The 20,423-nt window shown below is 41.4% G+C and overlaps 1 protein-coding gene across 2 annotated transcripts in view; it reads right to left on the minus strand.

Moving 5' to 3' along the window:
* Positions 1-20,423, minus strand: part of tsnare1 (T-SNARE Domain Containing 1) — a 341,252-nt gene that overhangs the window by 36,594 nt on the left and 284,235 nt on the right. For both annotated transcript variants that reach the window (XR_011644584.1, XM_034101918.2), the window contains exon 11: positions 13,905-14,014. Coding sequence is in view for 1 of the 2 variants with exons in the window: in XM_034101918.2 (XP_033957809.1) it covers positions 13,919-14,014 (96 nt within the window). In the remaining variant the exon portion in view is untranslated. The remainder of the gene's footprint in view (positions 1-13,904; positions 14,015-20,423) is intronic.

The following is a 20,423-nucleotide window of genomic DNA, read 5'->3' on the forward strand; positions in this document are numbered from 1 at the left end:
ACCTCTCACCGGCGACCTTCGTAAGTCCCCTGTCAGCCCGTCTGACCTGCGTCCGTGGTGACCACCTTCCGTGAAAGGACTGCACCCGTAGGCGCGTCCCGCACTGGAAAAGTCGGGTGTAGTGCCACTACGCATTTCATAATCACCAAAACTCTCCGTAAGCCGTGGCGTTCGGGGTTTAGTTTTATTATGAGGCCCATGTTGAGCGGGTGCTTTACGAGGACATTCTCCTCCGTAATCTGACTCCGCTCGGTGGGCTTTATAGATAAAACCCTTCTTTCTGGGAGAGAGAGAACTCTTCTCTCCAGAATGTAGGTTGACTCTCACTGGGTTTGTGAAAATAGATAAATTATAACTGTTTTGAGAAGCCCAGGCAGACATCGTGAGTATCTCCTGCTGTATGCTCCTTAGAGCCAGCTGGGATGTCACTCTTATGGCTCCGACCGGCACTGCGCATGTGTGTGCCGGTGGTGCCCTCACGGCTCCAGACGGCACTGCGCCTGCGCGTGCCGGTGGTGCCCTTAAAGCCCTGGCCGGCACTGCGCATGTGTGTGCCGGTGGTGCCCTCACGGCTCCAGACGGCACTGCGCCTGCCGGTGGTGCCCTTAAAGCCCTGGCCGGCACTGCGCATGTGTGTGGCGGTGGCTTCACGGACCCGTCAATAATCCGTCCTTTGAGAGATGCCGTAGCTGCTCTTGAAAGGGGAAGGATTGACGGGCCGTTCTTTACAGCTCTAGCCGGCACTGCGTACGCACGTGGCGGTAGTGCCCTTAAAGCCCCAACCGGCACTGCGCATGCGCGTGGCGGTGGTGCCTTCACAGACCCGTTTATTATCCGTCTTTTGAGAGAGGCCGTAGCTGCTCTCAGAAGGGGATTTATGGTTAACGGACTGTTTATTGTCTTTCTTTTCATTTTTTTGGGCTGCGCCCTTGGCCGGAGCCTGGATGCGTCAGCGGAAAATGGTTTATTCAGACAATAACGATGTGACATGTGTCTTGTGCGGACTTGAGGATGGCGTTGAGGCATCTCTCGAGGCGGCGGGGACACATTTAGAGCCGGGGAAGGAACTTCCAGCTCCGTCACAGAGGGGAGAAGGAGGGGCTGTCAGGCCGCTCGCTTCTTCTTCCTCGCCTGCTGGCCGAAATTCTGGGTCGGCTGTGCCTGGGCTACAGCCGGAACCGGAGATTTTCTAGACCAACTCGCCCTCGTCTCCTGCCTGGGCTGGGGACTCGGGGCGGGCTGCGCCCTCTGCTGTCCTGGTACTTTGAACCCAGCAGAGCGCGGTGCAGCGTGGGCGAAGGGCCGCCGTTGCAAAGGCCGCGGCTGGACCCTTCGAGGGAGACAAAGGTGGAGAGCCTCGTCTTCCTTCTTTTTCGACTCGCACTTCCTTTGCATGGAAGCGAGAGCGGAGCCGAAAATCCCCTCGGGAACGATGGGCATGTCAAGCACATCTTCCTTTTCCCGGTCTGGGAGGTTGGTGAGGTTGTGCCATCTAGCTCTTTCCTGCACACACATTGTCAAATAATAAGTTAAAAAGAAACCTTATTTAAATTCTGCAAAATTACTAAAATGTTTCCCATGCAATGTGCACAGATTCTGTGAAGGCATGAAGACACTTCATCCTGACAGATTAAAGCCGTTGTTCTGCTACGAGGAACATCTTCTCAGTGCTGACCAGATGGACAATCTCTTCATCATTCAACTCTCTCCAGAAGGGAGCAACACGAGAACTGCAGAAGAGAGGGTTGTAACCTGCTGGAGAGACTATCTCCAGGATGCAGAAGGTAACTATCAGTTTATACAACAAGTAAAATATTGTCTGTATTTACATTTGAGTATTATTACTTTAAAATGGTTTAATATGCAGATTAATTGGTCCCTAAATAGTGTTTTCTTTTTTTTATAGAAGAAGAAGGGCCAACCAAAGTACAGACAATATTGGCCTTCGCAACAGGAGCATCTGTGGTGCCACCCATCGGCTTTTCCCCAACACCTTCGGTCGAATTCATTCACAATGGAGAGGATGACTTTGCCTCAACCCCATTGTTTCCTATTGCCACTACATGTGTCAACTGCATCGGGTTGCCACTACATGTGTCAACTGCATCAGGTTGCCACTACATGTGTCAACTGCATCAGGTTGCCACTACATGTGTCAACTGCATCGGGTTGCCACGACATGTGTCATACGGAGTCTTTAAAGACAAGTTTGATTTTGCTTTAGGGAACACATATGGGTTTGGCAGGTCATGAATAAATCAGAGGTTGCTGATTTTGAATTCAGGTGATTGTGTTAGGAAAGGTGTTGGTTTGATTGTTTGTTTTCTCTAAGCTGTTGAAGGAAGTTTTTCCATTAATTAGCACTTCTTTATTAAATATTATGAATATGTCTTTATTATCAGGCTATGTTCCACAATCATTCAAAGTAGCAGTGATAAAACCGCTTCTTAAAAAGCACAACCTCGATCCAGAGGTTTTAGCCAACTATAGACCTATTTCTAATCTTCCGTTCCTCTCAAAGATTCTTGAGAAAGCGGTCGCAAAACAGTTGTGTGATTACTTAAAAAACAATGATTTATTTGAAGATTTTCAGTCTGGCTTTAGAACACATCATAGCACAGAGACAGCTCTGGTTAAAGTCACAAATGATATTCTAATAGCCTCAGACAAGGGACTTGTCTCTATTCTTGTTTTGCTCGATCTCAGTGCTGCATTTGATACTATCGACCATGATATCCTATTGCAAAGACTAGAGCACTTAGTTGGCATACAGGGAACTGCTTTAGGCTGGTTTAGGTCCTATCTATCTGAACGCTCTCAGTTTGTACGTGTCAACGATGAATCTTCCACGCAAACCAAAGTTAGCCATGGAGTGCCACAGGGCTCAGTGCTCGGACCTATTTTGTTCACATTATATATGCTTCCATTAGGCAATATTATAAGGAATCATTCTGTAAACTTTCATTGTTATGCGGATGATACTCAACTATATTTATCAATCAAGCCTGATGAAATTAATCATCTAAATAAAATTCAAGACTGCCTCAAGGACTTAAAAATGTGGATGACCTTAAACTTTTTGATGTTAAACACGACCAAAACTGAAGTTATTGTACTTGGCCCGAAGAATCTATGAAACAAATTATCTAAAGACATACTAACTATGGATGGCATTCATTTGGCCTCCAGTGAGACTGTAAGGAATCTTGGTGTTATATTTGATCAGGATTTATCCTTTAACGCCGACATAAAATCAATTTCAAGGACCGCCTACTTCCATCTACGTAACATTGCAAAAATCAGGCATATCTTGCCTCAAAACGATGCAGAGAAACTAGTCCATGCGTTTGTTACTTCTAGACTGGATTATTGTAACTCTTTATTATCAATCATATGTCCACGCTCGCGCCAGGACCGGGGGAGGGGGAGGGGTTACATGACGTGCGTCTTGTGCTGCATTCACTTGCACTCGGACATTAGAGACTTTCTCTCATAAATATCCGATGAGCCACAACCTTTCTTTCAAAACAAAGCTGCCAACTGGGGTGGCAAGGCCTATTTTTAGGGTGTCAGTTGCCCCCCCGGTAGGTGAAACTAGGCTACTAGCTACAGTACAGATGGAACTAGATGAGCTGTTAACTCTCGCTCTGAATTTTTTTTTTTTAAACTCTCGCTCTGACTCAGACAGGTTGAAAGAGACGAGACACACATTTTTCACACCCGCATTCCGCGAAGACCCGCCCTACTGTGCCTCTGATTCACAGATTGTTTGGGGGGGAAAACGCTGACGGGATGCTGAATGCTCTACCAAACGGTTGATTTGATGCTGTATGGTCAAGGTAGTGAAAGCTCAAGTAATACAAATTGACAATTTGCTAAAAAATGATAAAACATCTGAACATTTATTGTGGTTAATTTCACATATTTATGTCAAATTAAGTAGTGATGCTAAGATGACACATTTACAATTTCTATAACATTTTTGAACGTATGTGTAATTTTCAGGTTGTATACATAGTCATGTTCATAGACTGTCACCAGTCATGTATGCATAGAAATATATTTTCTTTCAGTTTAATGCATAACAATCTATGCAGATTCTTAAAGAAATCAACCATTGGTCGAGGCCTATATTTAAACAAACATTGGAGTCCTTTGTTAAATAAAACATTGATTGTTATTATTATTGCCCCAAGGAAATAACAAATGTAAAGAAAACTTGCTTTCTTCTTGTTGAGGACTGTAAAGGGTTAAACATCTAATAAGCTTCCCAGCTACTCCAGCAGTACCAGGCTGAGTAAGTATCACATCTGTACGCACAAGAAACTTCTGCCACTTAGAGAAGAGAGATTGAGGACGTCAGTGACAAATGTCTTGCATTAACTTTGTTGTTTATTTTTCCCCCGGAAGATGTGAAATAACCCTATTAAATCAAGTAGTCACTTGGCCATTAATCTCAATGCAGCTGACTAGTCCCTCAAAGCTAATGGGGTTTAGAATTTGCATGAGGCGAGTTTACCCACAAAGCTTCGCCTAAGAGGATTGCTGTTCAGACAGAGAGCTTATTGTCACACTTGTTCATAGACATGGATTAACGATAGTAGGCCCAAAGAACTCCACAAACTGTGGCAGCAACTCACAAGTTCCCCTCCAATGCTCAGATCTCTGTTTCAGAGGGATGCAGCATGCATGGCAAAATCCCTCATTGGTTTAATGTATAGAAATATTTGTCCAGTTCCAGCTTGTTGAGTATCCATCCATCAAAATCATATCATCGAGCATATCATGCTTGTTTAAGCTAAACAAGTAGCTTCCCCAGCACTTACCTTTGCATTTCCCAAATATCAGCTTCTCTTTCAATATTTATTTTTTATCTTCGCAGCGTGGCAGCACTCCTGAATTCCCGCTCTGTGTTGTCAACTTAGCTTTTTACATCATTTGAATAAGCCTCTTTCAGTGCGAGCGTGTGTGCTGTGTTTCATAGTACGGAAAGCAGCTTTGGAGTCTAAATATAACACATATCCACTGCATTCATTCTTTAATATTTATCAGCAGGAAAAAGGTGCTTAAAATGTGGCTTATATCCGTGTTTAAAATTCAGTAGGAAAACAGGAAAAAGTTACATTTCTGACAGTTTGTTCAAAACACACACACACACACACACACACACACACACACACACACACACACACACACACACACACACACACACACACACACACACACACACACACACACACACACACACACACACACACACACACACACACACACACACACACAATGCACTTTCATGACAGCAAAACCCAATCCTTCGATATCCTTGTCTACCACTGCCCACATTGTGTTCCTGATCCACAGTGTGTGGTAATCTCAGCACTGACTCTCATAGCTGCTCAAGAGTGACAACAGGCTGTTGTGATTCCACCCCAGAAGAGAGCAGTTTATTTATTCCCCCAGCCTGTCAGCGATGTCAGCACATCATATTCACAATGTTATCCACCTCCACGGCGGAGCAAGTTTTTAAAGGCGCTAACTCATAGCACATTCTTTTGTGCTCTACCTCTTCACCCATGCACTCTGGAGACTTGCTGATTTCTCCTCAGGGTCTGCTGTACCAGAAGAAGGTCTATGAGATGGAGAGCACTAGATAACTCAAAAGTCTGTCCAATCACTCAATTGTCAGTGGGTTGCTCAAATATATAAATATCGAAACCTCTGGTAACCACAGTGCTGAAGAGTTTAGTCTTGCTGATCACACACTTTGTGTGACTTCTATGTAGTTTACTGATAAAACTCAAGGGTTAGGGTTATTCCAGCAGAATATTGCATGTTGTTTAAATATCTCGATGTATTGGTTGTAGAAAATGTTCATTTAATGTTCTTCCAGCTTTAGCTCTGCCGTACAAGGCACACTTCCAGCCTGTCCTCCTAAACAAAACGACCAAATAGGTTGATTGTTGAGCAGCTTATTACGACCCATAGTGACGTTTTAAAGTTTAGCACCTCTAGTGGTCGTGTAAGAAACAACAAATTGCGGTAATTGCAAACGCTCCGGAGGGTCGTTTATTCACAAATAACCCTCTCTGGAAAATCCTAAATTGTGGAATAGTTTGGCCATTAAAATGCTTTTTGATTAGATTCCTGGCGAGAAGTATATATTGTACTTTTAGAATCTACGTCCAGTGGATGTCTAGGATCTATAGTTTGATAGATATTAGGAAGATGATTTTTTTCTTATTCAAAAGAAGACCTTGACTTAAAGTATTCTTTAATGTTTAAATAAAGCCTTATTAGTTTGTCTGTTTTGCACATCCTCCTGTTAATATCTTTTGACGTCCTGCACTAGCTGTTTTATTGTAGAGATCACTACAGTATCTTCTTGATATTTTCTATTCTATATTTCTATCATGACCTTCGACTTTCCCCCTATGTTGTATGTAGGCTACTCTTAATATTTAAATGTTTTCATCAAAAAAAACGTATTCAACAACTAAATATAATAACGTGCTTTAAACACTAAGCGGTGCGGGTTAAAAAAAAAAAGTGGTCTAGTTAATAAAACATAATAATATCAAACATAATATTTGTAAAACATCAAAAACAGAAAGGTATATCCGTAATTTAATGGTAAGCTATTTAAATTGTGATTCCATAGATGTGTCTCCCATCACCCAAATCCCCTGAATAGTCTCTCAACTCAGCATTTACATTCTTTAATTCAAAGAAAATCAGTAATATCTTTAAAAACTACAAGTCCCTTTCTATCAGCTGTGCACCGTTATGGTGTAAATATAACCTATTTATCAATTGTATCAAATATAAAATTCAGCCAAATTACTATTGATACTGCAAGGAGACGTATTGTGTGAAAAGAAATGGAAGATGTAATTGCTGATATATTTATGATCCACATTTCTTCCAGTTTGTCCAGAAGTCTTCTCATCAGGGCTCTATAAATAAAGAACTACGGCAGATGTGTAATATTTAATGCAGCCGAACCGTGTATTACAATGCCGTTATGTGATGACTTCCAAAGAGAAAAGCAAGAACACTCGGAATAAAGTTTTTTTTTTTTAAATGTTTTCGGATTTCATATTGCATAAACACCATATCCCAACATGCATTGCGGCTAAAACATCCAATCACGAGCTTCAAGTTCGATGTTTTAGCAAATCAAAACCTCTGAAAAAAGAAATGTGTCTCTCAGAATCGAAAGGGAAAAACCTATGGGAAAAACACAAAAGCATTGTACATAATTTAAACCAATTAATGTCGTATAATTAACAAGGATAAACTGATGTTTTTACTGGATGAGTACTGCAGATATAGCTTTAAAATCATTTGACAGTGTGGGGAATACGATTTTATTATGAAAACTTCGAGACCGGAAATACTGTTTTCACCCCGTGAGTGTTGACGCTAACTTTACGTGGCTTTACGTGGAGGCTGCCGCATATACACGTTCTCCTGGCGAGACCTCAACTCATCTTCGTAATATCTATCAAACTATAGATGCTACACATCCACTGGACGTGGATTCTGAAAGTACAATATACACTTCTCGCTAGAAATCTAATCAAAAAGCATTTTAATGGCCAAACTATTCTACAATTTAGGATTTTCCAGAGAGGGTTATTTGTGAATATACGACCCACTGGAGCGTTTGCAGTCAACGGGATCACTAGAGGTCAAACACTATAAAACGTGATTATAGGTCGTAATAAGCGCTTGAACAATCGGCCTATTTGGTCGTATGAGTTGGAGGACTTGTTGCAAACTTCCAATGTCATAGTAAAACAGGTTGATTGTTCCTCTGTTTCTTTGTCTAGCTTTGAGACTGATAGATATATCATTACAAAGTTTTGGAAAAATGTATATATTGAAATAATATTGGTGCCGGGAAGGAAGTGATGTGCAGTACGACTCTTCTCACAGTATCAGTGCCTTTGAGATGATACATGTCAATTTAGTCATATATTCAGTCAGTGGAGAGTACCATAACTGTAACTCCATTGTATATCTCTATCTTCCGTTGGAAGCCACACAAAGGGTCTAAAGTTTTACTGAATACAAGAATGAAAAACGGCATGGGGTTAAGGAAAGGCGTGAAGGAGAATTCATCAGGACTTGGAAAAGACACCAAGATATTCTGACTGCACTAACACTAGGCGATGTGATTAAAGAGCGCCAGAGGATGTGATTGATTAGGATTGATTAGGATGTGGTGGGGGGAATACTTTCAGCACATCTGTAGACTTCACCTTGTGTGCTCTTATGGGTTTTTTTTATGCAGGCTTTATAAATGTGGAAAACAGTGAAAACTATATTCATTATTACCAAGGTTGGAATTTAACACGTTTTTTAAGTGACTTAAAATGGTGGTTCGCACCAACTAGTATAATTGTATGAAAATGTTTCCAATAAATACTACAGCTTTATGCTATTTGAATTACTTGTTAGGCCCACACATCTACTACTGTGCAAATCACAATTTAGATTGTTGAAAACAAGTCAACATTTTAGAATGTTGACTTGATTTGATCAATTTACATAACGTAATGAGAAAACAAACAGGTGGGAAAACAAACAAGACTGTGAAGTAAAGAAAGAAATGACACGGATTGAGTAAACTTCAAAATGAAACAGGTAACAGAAAAACCTCAAGACATGGAGCTTGTTAGTGTCTTGGTATACGCTTCAACAGAATCTCATTTAAAAGCAACAGAGCAGTTGCAGTTCTAAGTAAAAAGTTGCATACTTTAAAATATTTAAAGATTCTCCTCATATTCTAAGTCAGAGTTCAAATTAACCAGAAATCTACTGAAATGTCTTCTCAGTAAAATTATATTTTGATAGAATGAATAATCTTTCAGACCAGTTATTTTAATACCTCCCCTCTCCCTTTGTCATGGCTTCAATATCTGGGTTTGGGACTGGGATTGCTCAGGGTGAATTACATGTCTACCTTGTAACTGTCAAATGGTGAATGAAAGTAGCACTATTTAAATCATAAAATATTATAATTATATTAACCCTAATAGTAGAAATGTCCTTTTTTTCTGTGCTGTGACTGAGTGTAATTTAAGCACATGGTGCTGACATATAAAGCGCTCTCACTCCAAATGACTTTGTAAGCTAGATGTGAGGGCAGTGCTGTCACATCATTCGTATAAGGGAAGGAATAAGTGTCAGGAAGCAGTTAGTGCATTATTTAGAGTGCCATAAAGAGCCAGCCTATTGATTTGAGAGCAGAAGCAGCTCAGCAGTTATTTCTGTCATCGTCATGCTCATTAAAAAGATGTATGACACTTGCTATTCTCCTTTCTGCCTCTCTTACTTATCTCTCTCTTCTCATTTTTTTCATAGATATTTCACACACTTACGGCCCCTACACACGGCGGGGTGCGTTGTCGCTTCAACGCTTCTGCCCATTCACTTTGAATGGGGTGACGTCACGATTCGCCGAACTGCATTGTGGGAGCAAAGCGTAGCTTTTCTCGCGGTGCCTCGACGGAGGCGTCAGACAATCAAATCCCGCGTATGCAAATCTGACAGTACAACTAGCCAATCAAACCGCGTGTATGTTGGGAGAGCAAGACCGCAGTTATTTCCCATATGTCAAAAAATGGAGGAGAAAATGATCGTGGTGGTAGGGAATCACCCGGTACTCTATGACCTGTCCCTCTTTACATACAGGGATACAAACCGGAGGAGCCAGGCATGGGGGGAGGTGGCAGAGACAGTGGGGGAAACTGGTAGGTTTTCGCCTGTTTGGGGAGTTTATATCCAGTGTACTTCGTTTGAATGGACAGCTAGCAAGCATAGACAGTATATTTAGCCAGCATGGATGTAGCATGAATGCTTTGCTTTGTATCTCCGGGGTGGGACATGCATGTGATTGGTTGTTGGTCGTGTTGCTCGCGTTGACTCCCCAAGCTCAAGACACGCCCACCGCCAAGCGGCAATGCACGCCGCCGTGTGTAGGGGCCGTTATTTATGCACTCTGTCATCCTACCTCATCCTACCTCACCGACATTGGCATATTTTATAAAACTTGGTACTACAGTACATTGTAAACAAGATACAAATGTCCCGAAATGTAACCAACAACACAGTACACAATACCTTTATATCCGACAGCGCGTTTTTGTTTTACACCTGTTGTTTCCATAAGCAGGAACCTCATTGAGATGTATGAAAATCAAGCATGGGCTATTTTGCAGACTGATTTGAGAATGTGCTATAAATATGCATCGGTTTTATTTTCTAACTATATGTTATTTTTGTATTTTACATGACACGTGTTGTTACTCTGCTACGTTTTTTCTTTAAAGTTTTAATCTCGCTGCAGCTCCCCCCCTCCCCCCCTCTGGAACTCCTTCCCCAGTCACATCTGAAAGGCCGAACACTCTTGAATCCTTCAAAACTATCTCAAAACGCCCTTACTCCCCCCCCATTAGAAAAAGCGCTATACTGCAGGTATTATTATTATTAAGTCAGTGCTCATTTAAAACCAATGTATTTATCGTGAGCTATGAATTCACTCAAAGTGCTCAAATGCATAGCATTTTGGATAAAAAACAGCACATGGGCTGTGGCTCTGCTTTGTGACAGTGCAGGTGAAGATCAATAGAGCGTTCTGTGAGCATGTGTCAACAGTAGACTTCACAATGTGTCTCCTCTCTGGCCTGAGACTGTCTGCTGTGTTAACTGCTGCTGCTGTCTAGCCACTTGAGAGTGGAGCTTCAAACACTGAGCCTCAACATGGCCCCTCGCCATGGGAGCATCGATTCAGCCTGCAGGTTTACGAATACAATGCCTTGTTCCACAGGATTTCCATTTACCTCCCCACAGAGGAAAATAGATGACAATCTTTGTGGGGCGGTGGTGGCGAAGTCGATAGGGACTTGGCTTGGCAATTGGAAGGTCACCAGTTCAAGTCCCGGCAAGACCAAGTGCTACCGAGGTGTCCCTGAGCAAGGCACCGTTCCCTACACTGCTCCCCGGGCGCTGTTCAAAATGGCTGCCCACTGCTCCTAACACTAGGATGGGTCAAATGCAGAGAAACAATTTCCCCACGGGGATTAATAAAGTATATCAAAAATCAAAAAAAAAATCAATACTTTATGCAAAAAGAAACCTCTTGTATTGAGTGTCAAGAAAGAGAAAACAGAAAGTCAAAATAGCTCCTACTGCGCTTATTAATGGGATGAAAGTTAGTCCTATCGTGTCCTCTCAAGCCTCTGACTGGGTCTTATTCAGAGCGAGAAATAAAACATGCGTCTTTGGCTGAGAAGCAAAACACATTTCAAACCGCAGCTTTAGTTTTCACCAGCTGCATCGTATAATATACGTAAATAAGAGGCAATTAATGATTATTGGAAACATTGCTCTACCATCTGTAATATCACGACACATTTAAACTTTCCAGTTAGCCACCCAAATGACGAAATTAAATATAGCTAAAGAATATAGCTGAAGAATATAGCTGAAGTACCGGTTAATCAAGCAAATGTAGACTATATCACCCTTTGCTGCTAAATACCAATCAACTATGTGCAATATATATATATGATATGCCGTTAATAACTGTGTAATTTATACCTGGCTGCTAAATCCTTAGTGTAAGGGAAACTTTTGTTGCAATGGAAAGTCAGGACTCAGAGAGACACGGGATGAGCAGGAGTTCTGAATGTCAAACACTGATATTTATTAAGAGTATAATACGGCCGGGGAGATCACACAGCATAGTCACACTTGCATGTGGGGCAACCTAGCAATCTCTGAAGACACAAGATAAAATACATGGTCTGTATATCCATAAGGAGTGGCCTATATTCCCGCACTTCCATCTAATCAATACCAGACATTAGGAACAAAGACATCTCTATATGCAACTCTGAATATGCCTCAAAACCCCTCACCCACAGGAAAGCAGAAGACCTCTTTGACCTTTGTCCCCCTCAAGTTACAGACAGAGCACATGCAAGAAGAACTGAGAATCTTAAAACACAAAGAGATATCCTTAAAATATTCTCTGACACTTAGAACTGTGTGTTTTTTGCATTTTGTTAATTGGGGAACTTGCTGCTGTTAAATGCAGTACCATCAAACTATGTGCAATATATACATTATTATATACATATGCCATTAACAACTGTGTCATATATACCTGGCTGCTAAATCCTAAGAACTGTTACAGAATTTGTATTTTGAAAAGTATTTTTGTATTATATTTTGTATTGTATGTAACATTAAGCTGTCTGTGGCTCTTTGCTGCTGTAACGATGCAAATGTCCCCTCTGGGACTAATAAAGATATTCTGATTCTGATGTTGCTCCAAAACTCCCCCTGATCACAAGTGTACAAAAGAACATAGCACAAACCATACTGCACACGGTGACATTTCCTTCATTTGGAAACTCTCTTGAATTATATAAAGCAATATTTTCTTTCAGAGGGTTAGCTAAATTGTTAAATTAAATAATGTTCAGGAGGACCCTCACTATGGCCAATTGGGAGGTTATTTTAGAGTAGAGTTTTGAATCAAAACTAAAGTTTGAATACATATGTCTGTCATAAAAAACGCTTAAAAGGTTTGCTAACAAGTAATGTACTTTCAAATATATAAATACATGAGTGTGTTCACCCATTTTGTACACACCTCTATATTCTTAAACAACTAATGCAAAACATTTTTAATCAAGCCATTTTTAATCAAGCCATTTTTAATCAAGCCAAGGTGGAAGTGCCAAAAGAACAGATACACCAAATAGTGCAGTAAACAGTCATTTGGTGAGGAGAAAAACTTTTTAGGATCTTATTGGCTTTTAACGTGTTTCATATTTTGAAAGGGACATGCACTAGTTCATAAAATAAAGTGTTTTCAGCTCTTTTACAGTATATCTGTTTTGCATTGGTTTTAGTTTAAGAGCAATTGATTTAAAAAAACAGAATCTATCTGGCCTAAAACACCGTGTCTAATCCACTAACAGATTCTAACCCTTAAAGGTGGGGTAGGTCAGTTTCAGAAACCGGCTCGAGTGCACTACAATTTGAAAGTACACAGCCGAAAAGAATCCGCCCCTTCCTTCAGACTTCCTTACAGAGCACCTCCTCCAACACACATGGACGCGCACATGACGTCAGCAGACTGGTGGAGGTGGCCGCCTGTTGCTGGCGAGTCATCGAAGTACTGCTGCAATGCACGCCCAATGACGGCACGCCCAATGATGGCACGAGATACATTTGTGCGTGCACGAGATGGAAGGCTGACAGACAGGGCGGCACTCCGTTTAACCGGCTAAACGGATTGGTCGTACTTTTTACAGTATTACGGCTTCCACAGATGACATTTTTTTATGGATTTATTGTCAAAGCACTTAAGATATTCATTGCTATCGGGATGGTTTCTGAAACTTACCTACCCCACCTTTAAGCAAATCTTCTGAAGTTTAGCTTTCAACAAGCACCTCAAATAATTTAAATTAGAAAAAAGCAACTGTAAACCATTCTAATCTTAAAATATGTTTGTACAGTAATCATGTCATAAATATCAAACTCATATCCATAATGTATTTCTCGGCATCAACTGCATCAAATCATTAACAGTCACAACAAAAGAAACAGCTTATTGTAATGTTAATTATAAATGAAAATGCTAAATATCATCAGTTTCACAGACATCACATTGAGATCTAGGACATTTTTCACTATTGTCTCAGTGATACTCACAAGTATAATCTAATTGACAGTAAATGAGGAGCCAAAGTGTCCTCACATCAGTTGGCTGATATACCAACTTTATAAAAAGGCCCACATTAGCTCTGTACTACCATATTTGTCCAACCTGCAATATAAATATGGAAATTGTTGTAGTGTTGCATTGTGGGAGTTCTTACCACAGTGGCCGCTCTCATTTCCTTACTGAAACAGCTATGATGATGATGAGGATGGTGAGGGCGATGGCTCCGGCCACCAGGAGGTAGCACTTTCTCTTCCTCAGCTGCCTCTGTGGGGAGAGAGGCGGGATTTACACATGAGACCCTCCCCTATTGGTCACTGCGCGCTGCCAGGTCATCCAAAAGAAAACAATGATTGTGCTTTCAATGTTTGCAGGGTTCCTGTTAAATACTCATACTCTCTGATGGTACACTGAAACAACTGAAACTTTTACAATTAAATGTATTATGTCATCACATTTCACATAACTGTAGTCAGTTAGTTAAAAGCAATAATATTAAGTTCATGTTTTATATCATTTATTTCAACTAACCTAATACAGTTATGTGAAATCTGTTTAAATAGTACATTTAATTAAAGTCTACGTTTCAGGTTTTCAGTGCAGTTTAACAAGGACGGTAGTGATTTGTCAGTTCATGAGAGCTACACATATTCAGCTCCTAAGCCTCCAGTCTGCATTGCATGCCTTGCAAATGTCAAGTACCAGTTTAATAACCACCAAGCACTACACCCAAACTGCACTTTCGGTTGATTTTAACTAATCAATGCAACCAAGCAGCAGTTTATATTCACTAACAATGTGCATCAACAAAATATGACAAAGATGACTCTTCTTGAAATTGAACACTGAAGAACTAAAAAGTTCCATTTGAACCGGACACAATTAACGCAGTAGGAGGAACTAGCAGATTCAAGGTCACGCTGACAAACACAAATCAGATGCAGGACTGCAGTGGATGAGTGTCCGGGGGGGGGGGTGATCCCTGATGCTCTGCTGCACATTATTCCTATCTCTGTGATGCACCTTTACTCGGAGAGGAGGGGGGAAGCAAAAGATGGCAGATGTAAATCACCCACGAATAATGATTTTACTCTCCTGAATGTTTCTGTTCAGCCCATGTTAGGGCATCACTATGTATTATGCTTGTTTATGTTCCTATCATTGCTTAAACTTCAAAAGTAAAAATTTAAAAACAAGATAAAGAATTGCTGCAACTAAATTGTGAAATGTGCAGCTTTGACACCTCATCGAAGCCTTCCAACCTCTCTGAGTGGGTAAAAACGCTCACGAGACAACTATTCAAAGAGCCAGTGGACTTTTAAAACTATACACAATTGTAAGATAATGCTCAGGATGGGTTTCAGGCTTAAGTGCTTTTAGCAAATATAACTGAGAACTGTTAATTACATAATCCTCCGATGACTGGAGGACTGAATCAACATGACTGCGTTTTTCATTTACAGAGAGACTGATAGGATAGCTAATCTTCACAAACTAACACCATTTCCATAATAGTAAATGTGACCCGCTCTATCGAAATCAGTCGGAAGTTGCAACGGCTCATTTCAAAATAAACGTGGATTTGGTGTTTTGTTTGATTTTAAATAAACAAAGACTTGGCTTACAGAATATGAAACCTTTATTTCCAAAATCACACGATAAATACATGTTTGAAGCTTGTAAAGGGAAGATGGCAGCTCTCACTCGCACTCTGCTCTTCCAGCAGCACCGCCCCCCTCCCTCCGGCTGTATAGTAATCATAGATAACACGGCAGGGTCCGTTACAGTTTGTTTTCATCTGATTTCAATTAAACAAAGTCTTGGCTTTCAGAATATTAAACTTGTTTCGGCAAATTCAGATGATAAATACAACTTTGAAGCTTGTAACGGCATAATTACAAGCGGAGAACGGAGTAACTACGTCACAGCAGGCATAACAACAGCCGGTGTTTCTCGTGAGGGTTTTCCCCGGGAAACAAACGCAATACACACACACGCAACATTACACACACACTCGCGAGCTTCCCCCAGACCAGTAATCCAAACGAAAATATCTTCCCTCCGTACTACTTTGATCATTTTCTAATAATCAATCAGATCGATGGATTCCAGAGAAGAGAAAACTTTAAAGGCCTTTTTCTCAAAATGATGACTCGGTGACGGTCATTATATAATGTGACATATTTCGCTTAATATTTGGAGAACAAAAACAATCCTGATATCATTAGAAAGCTAGGAATATCCTCTTTCCAGCAGTGTATACAACTCAAAATGTGTCTTCGGGTCAATGCGACTGATTCCGATGGAGCAGGTCACAAATGCAATCACCAGAAGCTAACGTATGCTTTGAAGGTTGCATGACATCACTACCGCTAAGCTAAAGGCGGCAACAGTTCTGCCTAACGATGTTTGGTCGGTAATTAACCATTTGTTCCCAAATGCTATTTATAATACACGTAAGACAGGGGTGGGGAACCTCCGGGCCGTATACGGTCCGTGAGACCATTTGATACGGCCCTCGAGGTAATTTATAAACACACGCAAAAAATGTTTTATTCAAGAAAGCTAGACTTTAAACAAGCGAGTGTCTGTTTTTCCTGGCCAAGGTCAGGGTCCTTGAACACAACACGAGCCTAACGTGTCATCATGTGGTATATGTCTCGTCTGACAGGGGTGTAGTTCTGCCGGAGAGCACCGGAACGCCGTTCCGGCACTTCAGAAATTGCAGTACTCTTAAGGAGCCGTACACATGCCGCAGTTTCTGCGTGGCTGTGTCTTTAGTTGAAAGCCCAGTGGCGATCTGTTCATCTGTCATACTGATCATACAGGCAATAACTTTGTTGTTATTAGCATCTGGTTAGCTAGCTATGCTAACGAATATAAGAAGCTTTTTCTACAACCAGTGAGGTAAAGGCACATCTTTATATGATCATTATAGTTATAAAAAAAGAAGAGAATAAAGTAAACAGGTATAAAATAAGATAACATCTGTTTACAGTTCTCTTTCATCTGGGTGTTGAGAGATGTATCCATTGATCTCCTAATGTTGCTCTCAAAGTGCACCAGATTGATTCTTTCAACTTCAATATTTAAAATACAATCTTCCCGGGGGAGCATGCCCCCGGACCCCCCTAGAGGAGCTTAGGTCCATCCCCCATTTAAATCATGTTCACATGGATAGGATACTAAATTTGCACACATCTTGTGTCCATATCTTTCTTTTTTGGTGGTCATGCGACAACCGTGCACGTGCATGCATACGTGAGTCATGGTGAGGTATCTGGATTAAGAGGTTGCTTTTTCTTTGCACAGCATAAAAGAAAGGCCAAATGAATGGGCTGTGATTTTAATTTTTTTAAGCAGAGGTTGAGTTCAATTATTTGTACGGCCCTTGGAGGATGTTGTTAAAATTGAAATGGCCCTTGAGAGGAAAAAGGTTCCCCACACCTGAAGTAAGAACTTCAGACGTTCACCAGTGAGCTATTTACTGACACATTTGATGTCGTATAACAAACCATTACAATCTCTTCGGCTCGTGTTAACCCAAAACTCATTCAAAAACACGCTGAATTCTACACCGGGGAACCAGGAAGTGCACATTGACACATGTTTTCGGCTTTTGTATTCATATATAGTGGCATGTAATTAGGTTTATCAGGATATAGTGCATGTGTTAAACATTATTAGAAGTGTAATCAGGGGGACTATTTACTATTGGACCATAAAAAAGTGTCCACAAGTGACACATGAATTCAAATGTACTTTGAACATTGTACTTCAATTGTTCTATACATGTTTTAATGATGCATGTTTTTTGGAGAAGCAGTACATTATTTAAATTGCGTTTTGTATTGTTTTAGTTTTTAATGACAACATTTTGTATTTAGTGCAGTAAAGCTGAGAACATGTTCCCCTCAGGATTTTACTTTACTAGTTGTTCATTGTATTTATTTTCTAAATGCAATGGATGCTTGATGTTATAGACTCGTTCTTAATTTGAAAGACTATTATTGATTGTTTTATATTCTCTTCTTTTGTAATTTATTTTTTATTTAACTTTGTTTGGATCTCACTTGAACAAATGTTCAGTAGCAGAAAAGAAACGAAGCAAAAAACTACTGATCCCAGAACATGAAACTCACAAACATTAAAAACCATAGAAGTCACTTACATTTCAATACGTTGTTATCAGTGCTTATCGCTCTTGTATGTTTTTCTGTTTCATTTCCAACACTGCTTGTGCTAAAACTAAGACATCAAATGCTTCAAACATTTCTTCCACACATGAGCTTCATTCATGTCAACTACTGGAAAAAGTGTTAACTGTGTTAAGCAAACATATCAAAGTAAATAGCAAAGAGTAGGGGTTAGGGAATATGTATATCTCCTTGTCTCCTCGGGCGGTGACGCTGTGTTGGAGCACAGAATATATGTTGTTTTGAAATGCTTTCCCCCCGGGTTTTTTCCAGCCGGTTTTCTGCTACAAAGGCAGCGGGAGCAGCGACGTTAGACCAGAGCCGAGGCTGGAGTCTTTAAATCCTGACGCGCTTCAAAGCACAGAGCGAGCAATTCATCTTCTTATCTGAGACTCAAAACAGGCTTTCTGTGTGGAAGAGAGAGGAGAGAGGAAGAGGGGGAGAAAAAAAATGCTGTTGAGTAATTTTCCGTTTAAACGTTCCACTCCACAACAATTTGCATAAGCAGCCCTGCGTCTGTGATAAGAAGATTGGTAATTTTCAAAGGCTCTGTGGGGATTGAGAATTAAAAGCCTTTCTGCACTATCTCCCCTCTTGCAGCTGGCCAACGCAGACTCCCCAGCTTCTCTCACGCGCTCCCTCCTAAACTATGCCTTATAAACTTTCTGTGCCATCCTCTCTTCTCTCTTCTCGCTCTGACACGGCTGAGGCTCCCTCTCTCTATACTGTATCCCCTCCCTCTCTCTCTCCCTCACAAACACTTATTCTCCTTCTGTCGCTCGCTCATCCCACCACTGCTGTTATTTGGGGAGAACAAGAAAATAAATAAGGTGGAGGGGGAACAAAAAAGGGCTTAGTATAACAAAAGAAGTGTTGCAGTATTTCTAAACCAGAATGTTCCAGATTGCAGGGCAGGCTGCGAGGTAGGACAGACTATAGGGGGAGAGAGATAGGAGGAGAGGCGGGGTAGAGAGAGGAGGGGGGGAGACAGAGGAGGAGAGGGGAGAGAGAGAGAGAGAGGGGGGAGACAGAGAGGAGAGGGGGAGACAGAGGAGGAGAGGGGGAGACAGAGGAGAGGCGGGATAGAGAGAGGAGAGGGGGGAGACAGAGGAGGAGAGGGGGAGAGAGAGAGGAGAGGGGAGACAGAGGAGGAGAGGGGGAGACAGAGGAGGAGAGGGGGGAGAGAGAGGAGAGGGGAGACATAGGAGGAGAGGGGGAGACAGAGGAGGAGAGGGAGGAGAGGGAGAGAGGAGAGGCGGGATAGAGAAAGGAGAGGGGGGAGACAGAGGAGGAGAGGGGAGAGAGGGAGGAGAGGGGGAGACAGGGGGGAGAGAGAGAGGAGAGGGGGGAGACAGAGGAGGAGAGGGGGGAGAGAGAGAGGAGAGGGGAGACAGAGGAGGAGAGGGGGAGAGAGAGGAGAGGGGGAGAAGAAGAGGAGGAGAGGGGAGAGAGGGAGGAGAGGGGGAGACAGGGGGGAGAGAGAGAGGAGAGGGGGGAGACAGAGGAGGAGAGGGGGGAGAGAGAGAGGAGAGGGGAGACAGAGGAGGAGAGGGGGAGACAGAGGAGGAGAGGGGGAGAGAGAGGAGAGGGGGAGACAGAGGAGGAGAGGGGGGAGAGAGAGGAGGAGAGGATGCTCTTATCAGCGCTCTCTTAATCTCTTAATGGTCTCCTGGAGGGCCCCCAGGGGGGAGGGGGGGGCAGCGTCTCCTCACACCTTTTCTTCAGGTCTTGTAGAAGAGGAATAGTCCATAGGGGGTGATATCAATTATATTATCAGACTTCCAAAATGATGGATCTTCTATTTGTGTCCCTTATACATTCATTATTATTATTATTATTATTATTATTGTAATTCGTATTATCATTATTATTGTTATATATTTGTATTATCCTAATTATTTCTAGCAGTAGTATAATTCCTATTTTAAATCCTGAGGTTGTCAAAATACAACAAGGAATTGAATTCTTATCGAATAGGAAAAACCCCCTTGTTAAGCATTTTCCTATATTCAAGTCATTCTAATTATTCACATTTTTCTTTGACTGAGCCAATGTGGAAAAGTTACTTAGTGTTGTTGAAACTAAATGTGACTATTGTGAAATGAAAGCAAACTTTATCATGGATATAAGTGATAAGAAAATGTCCAAAATGCACTCAAATAACCTTGAAAGAATGCAATGATTGGATTAAATTGGTGCAGTGACGACATACGTTTGTAGGCCAGCCCGGAAGTTAGCATCACAAGGGCTCCCTCAAAAAAAAGGAATTGGATTTTTATTTATATTTTTATACGAATATGGCAGAAACAAGATCTTTGTCAAACACACGTTTGTGATACTGAGACGATAATCTTTTTTTTGACACATTTTCTTTCAACTTTGAAGCATAAACGGAATTGCCAGAAGTAAAAAGCTAATGTTAACCCATTAAGGAACTTGACCTTTAGTCACAATCGCTAAGCTAAAGGCAACTAATGATC

Source organism: Pseudochaenichthys georgianus, chromosome 16 (assembly GCF_902827115.2).
Source record: "Pseudochaenichthys georgianus chromosome 16, fPseGeo1.2, whole genome shotgun sequence".
In the NCBI taxonomy this organism is placed as follows: Eukaryota; Metazoa; Chordata; class Actinopteri; order Perciformes; family Channichthyidae; genus Pseudochaenichthys; species Pseudochaenichthys georgianus.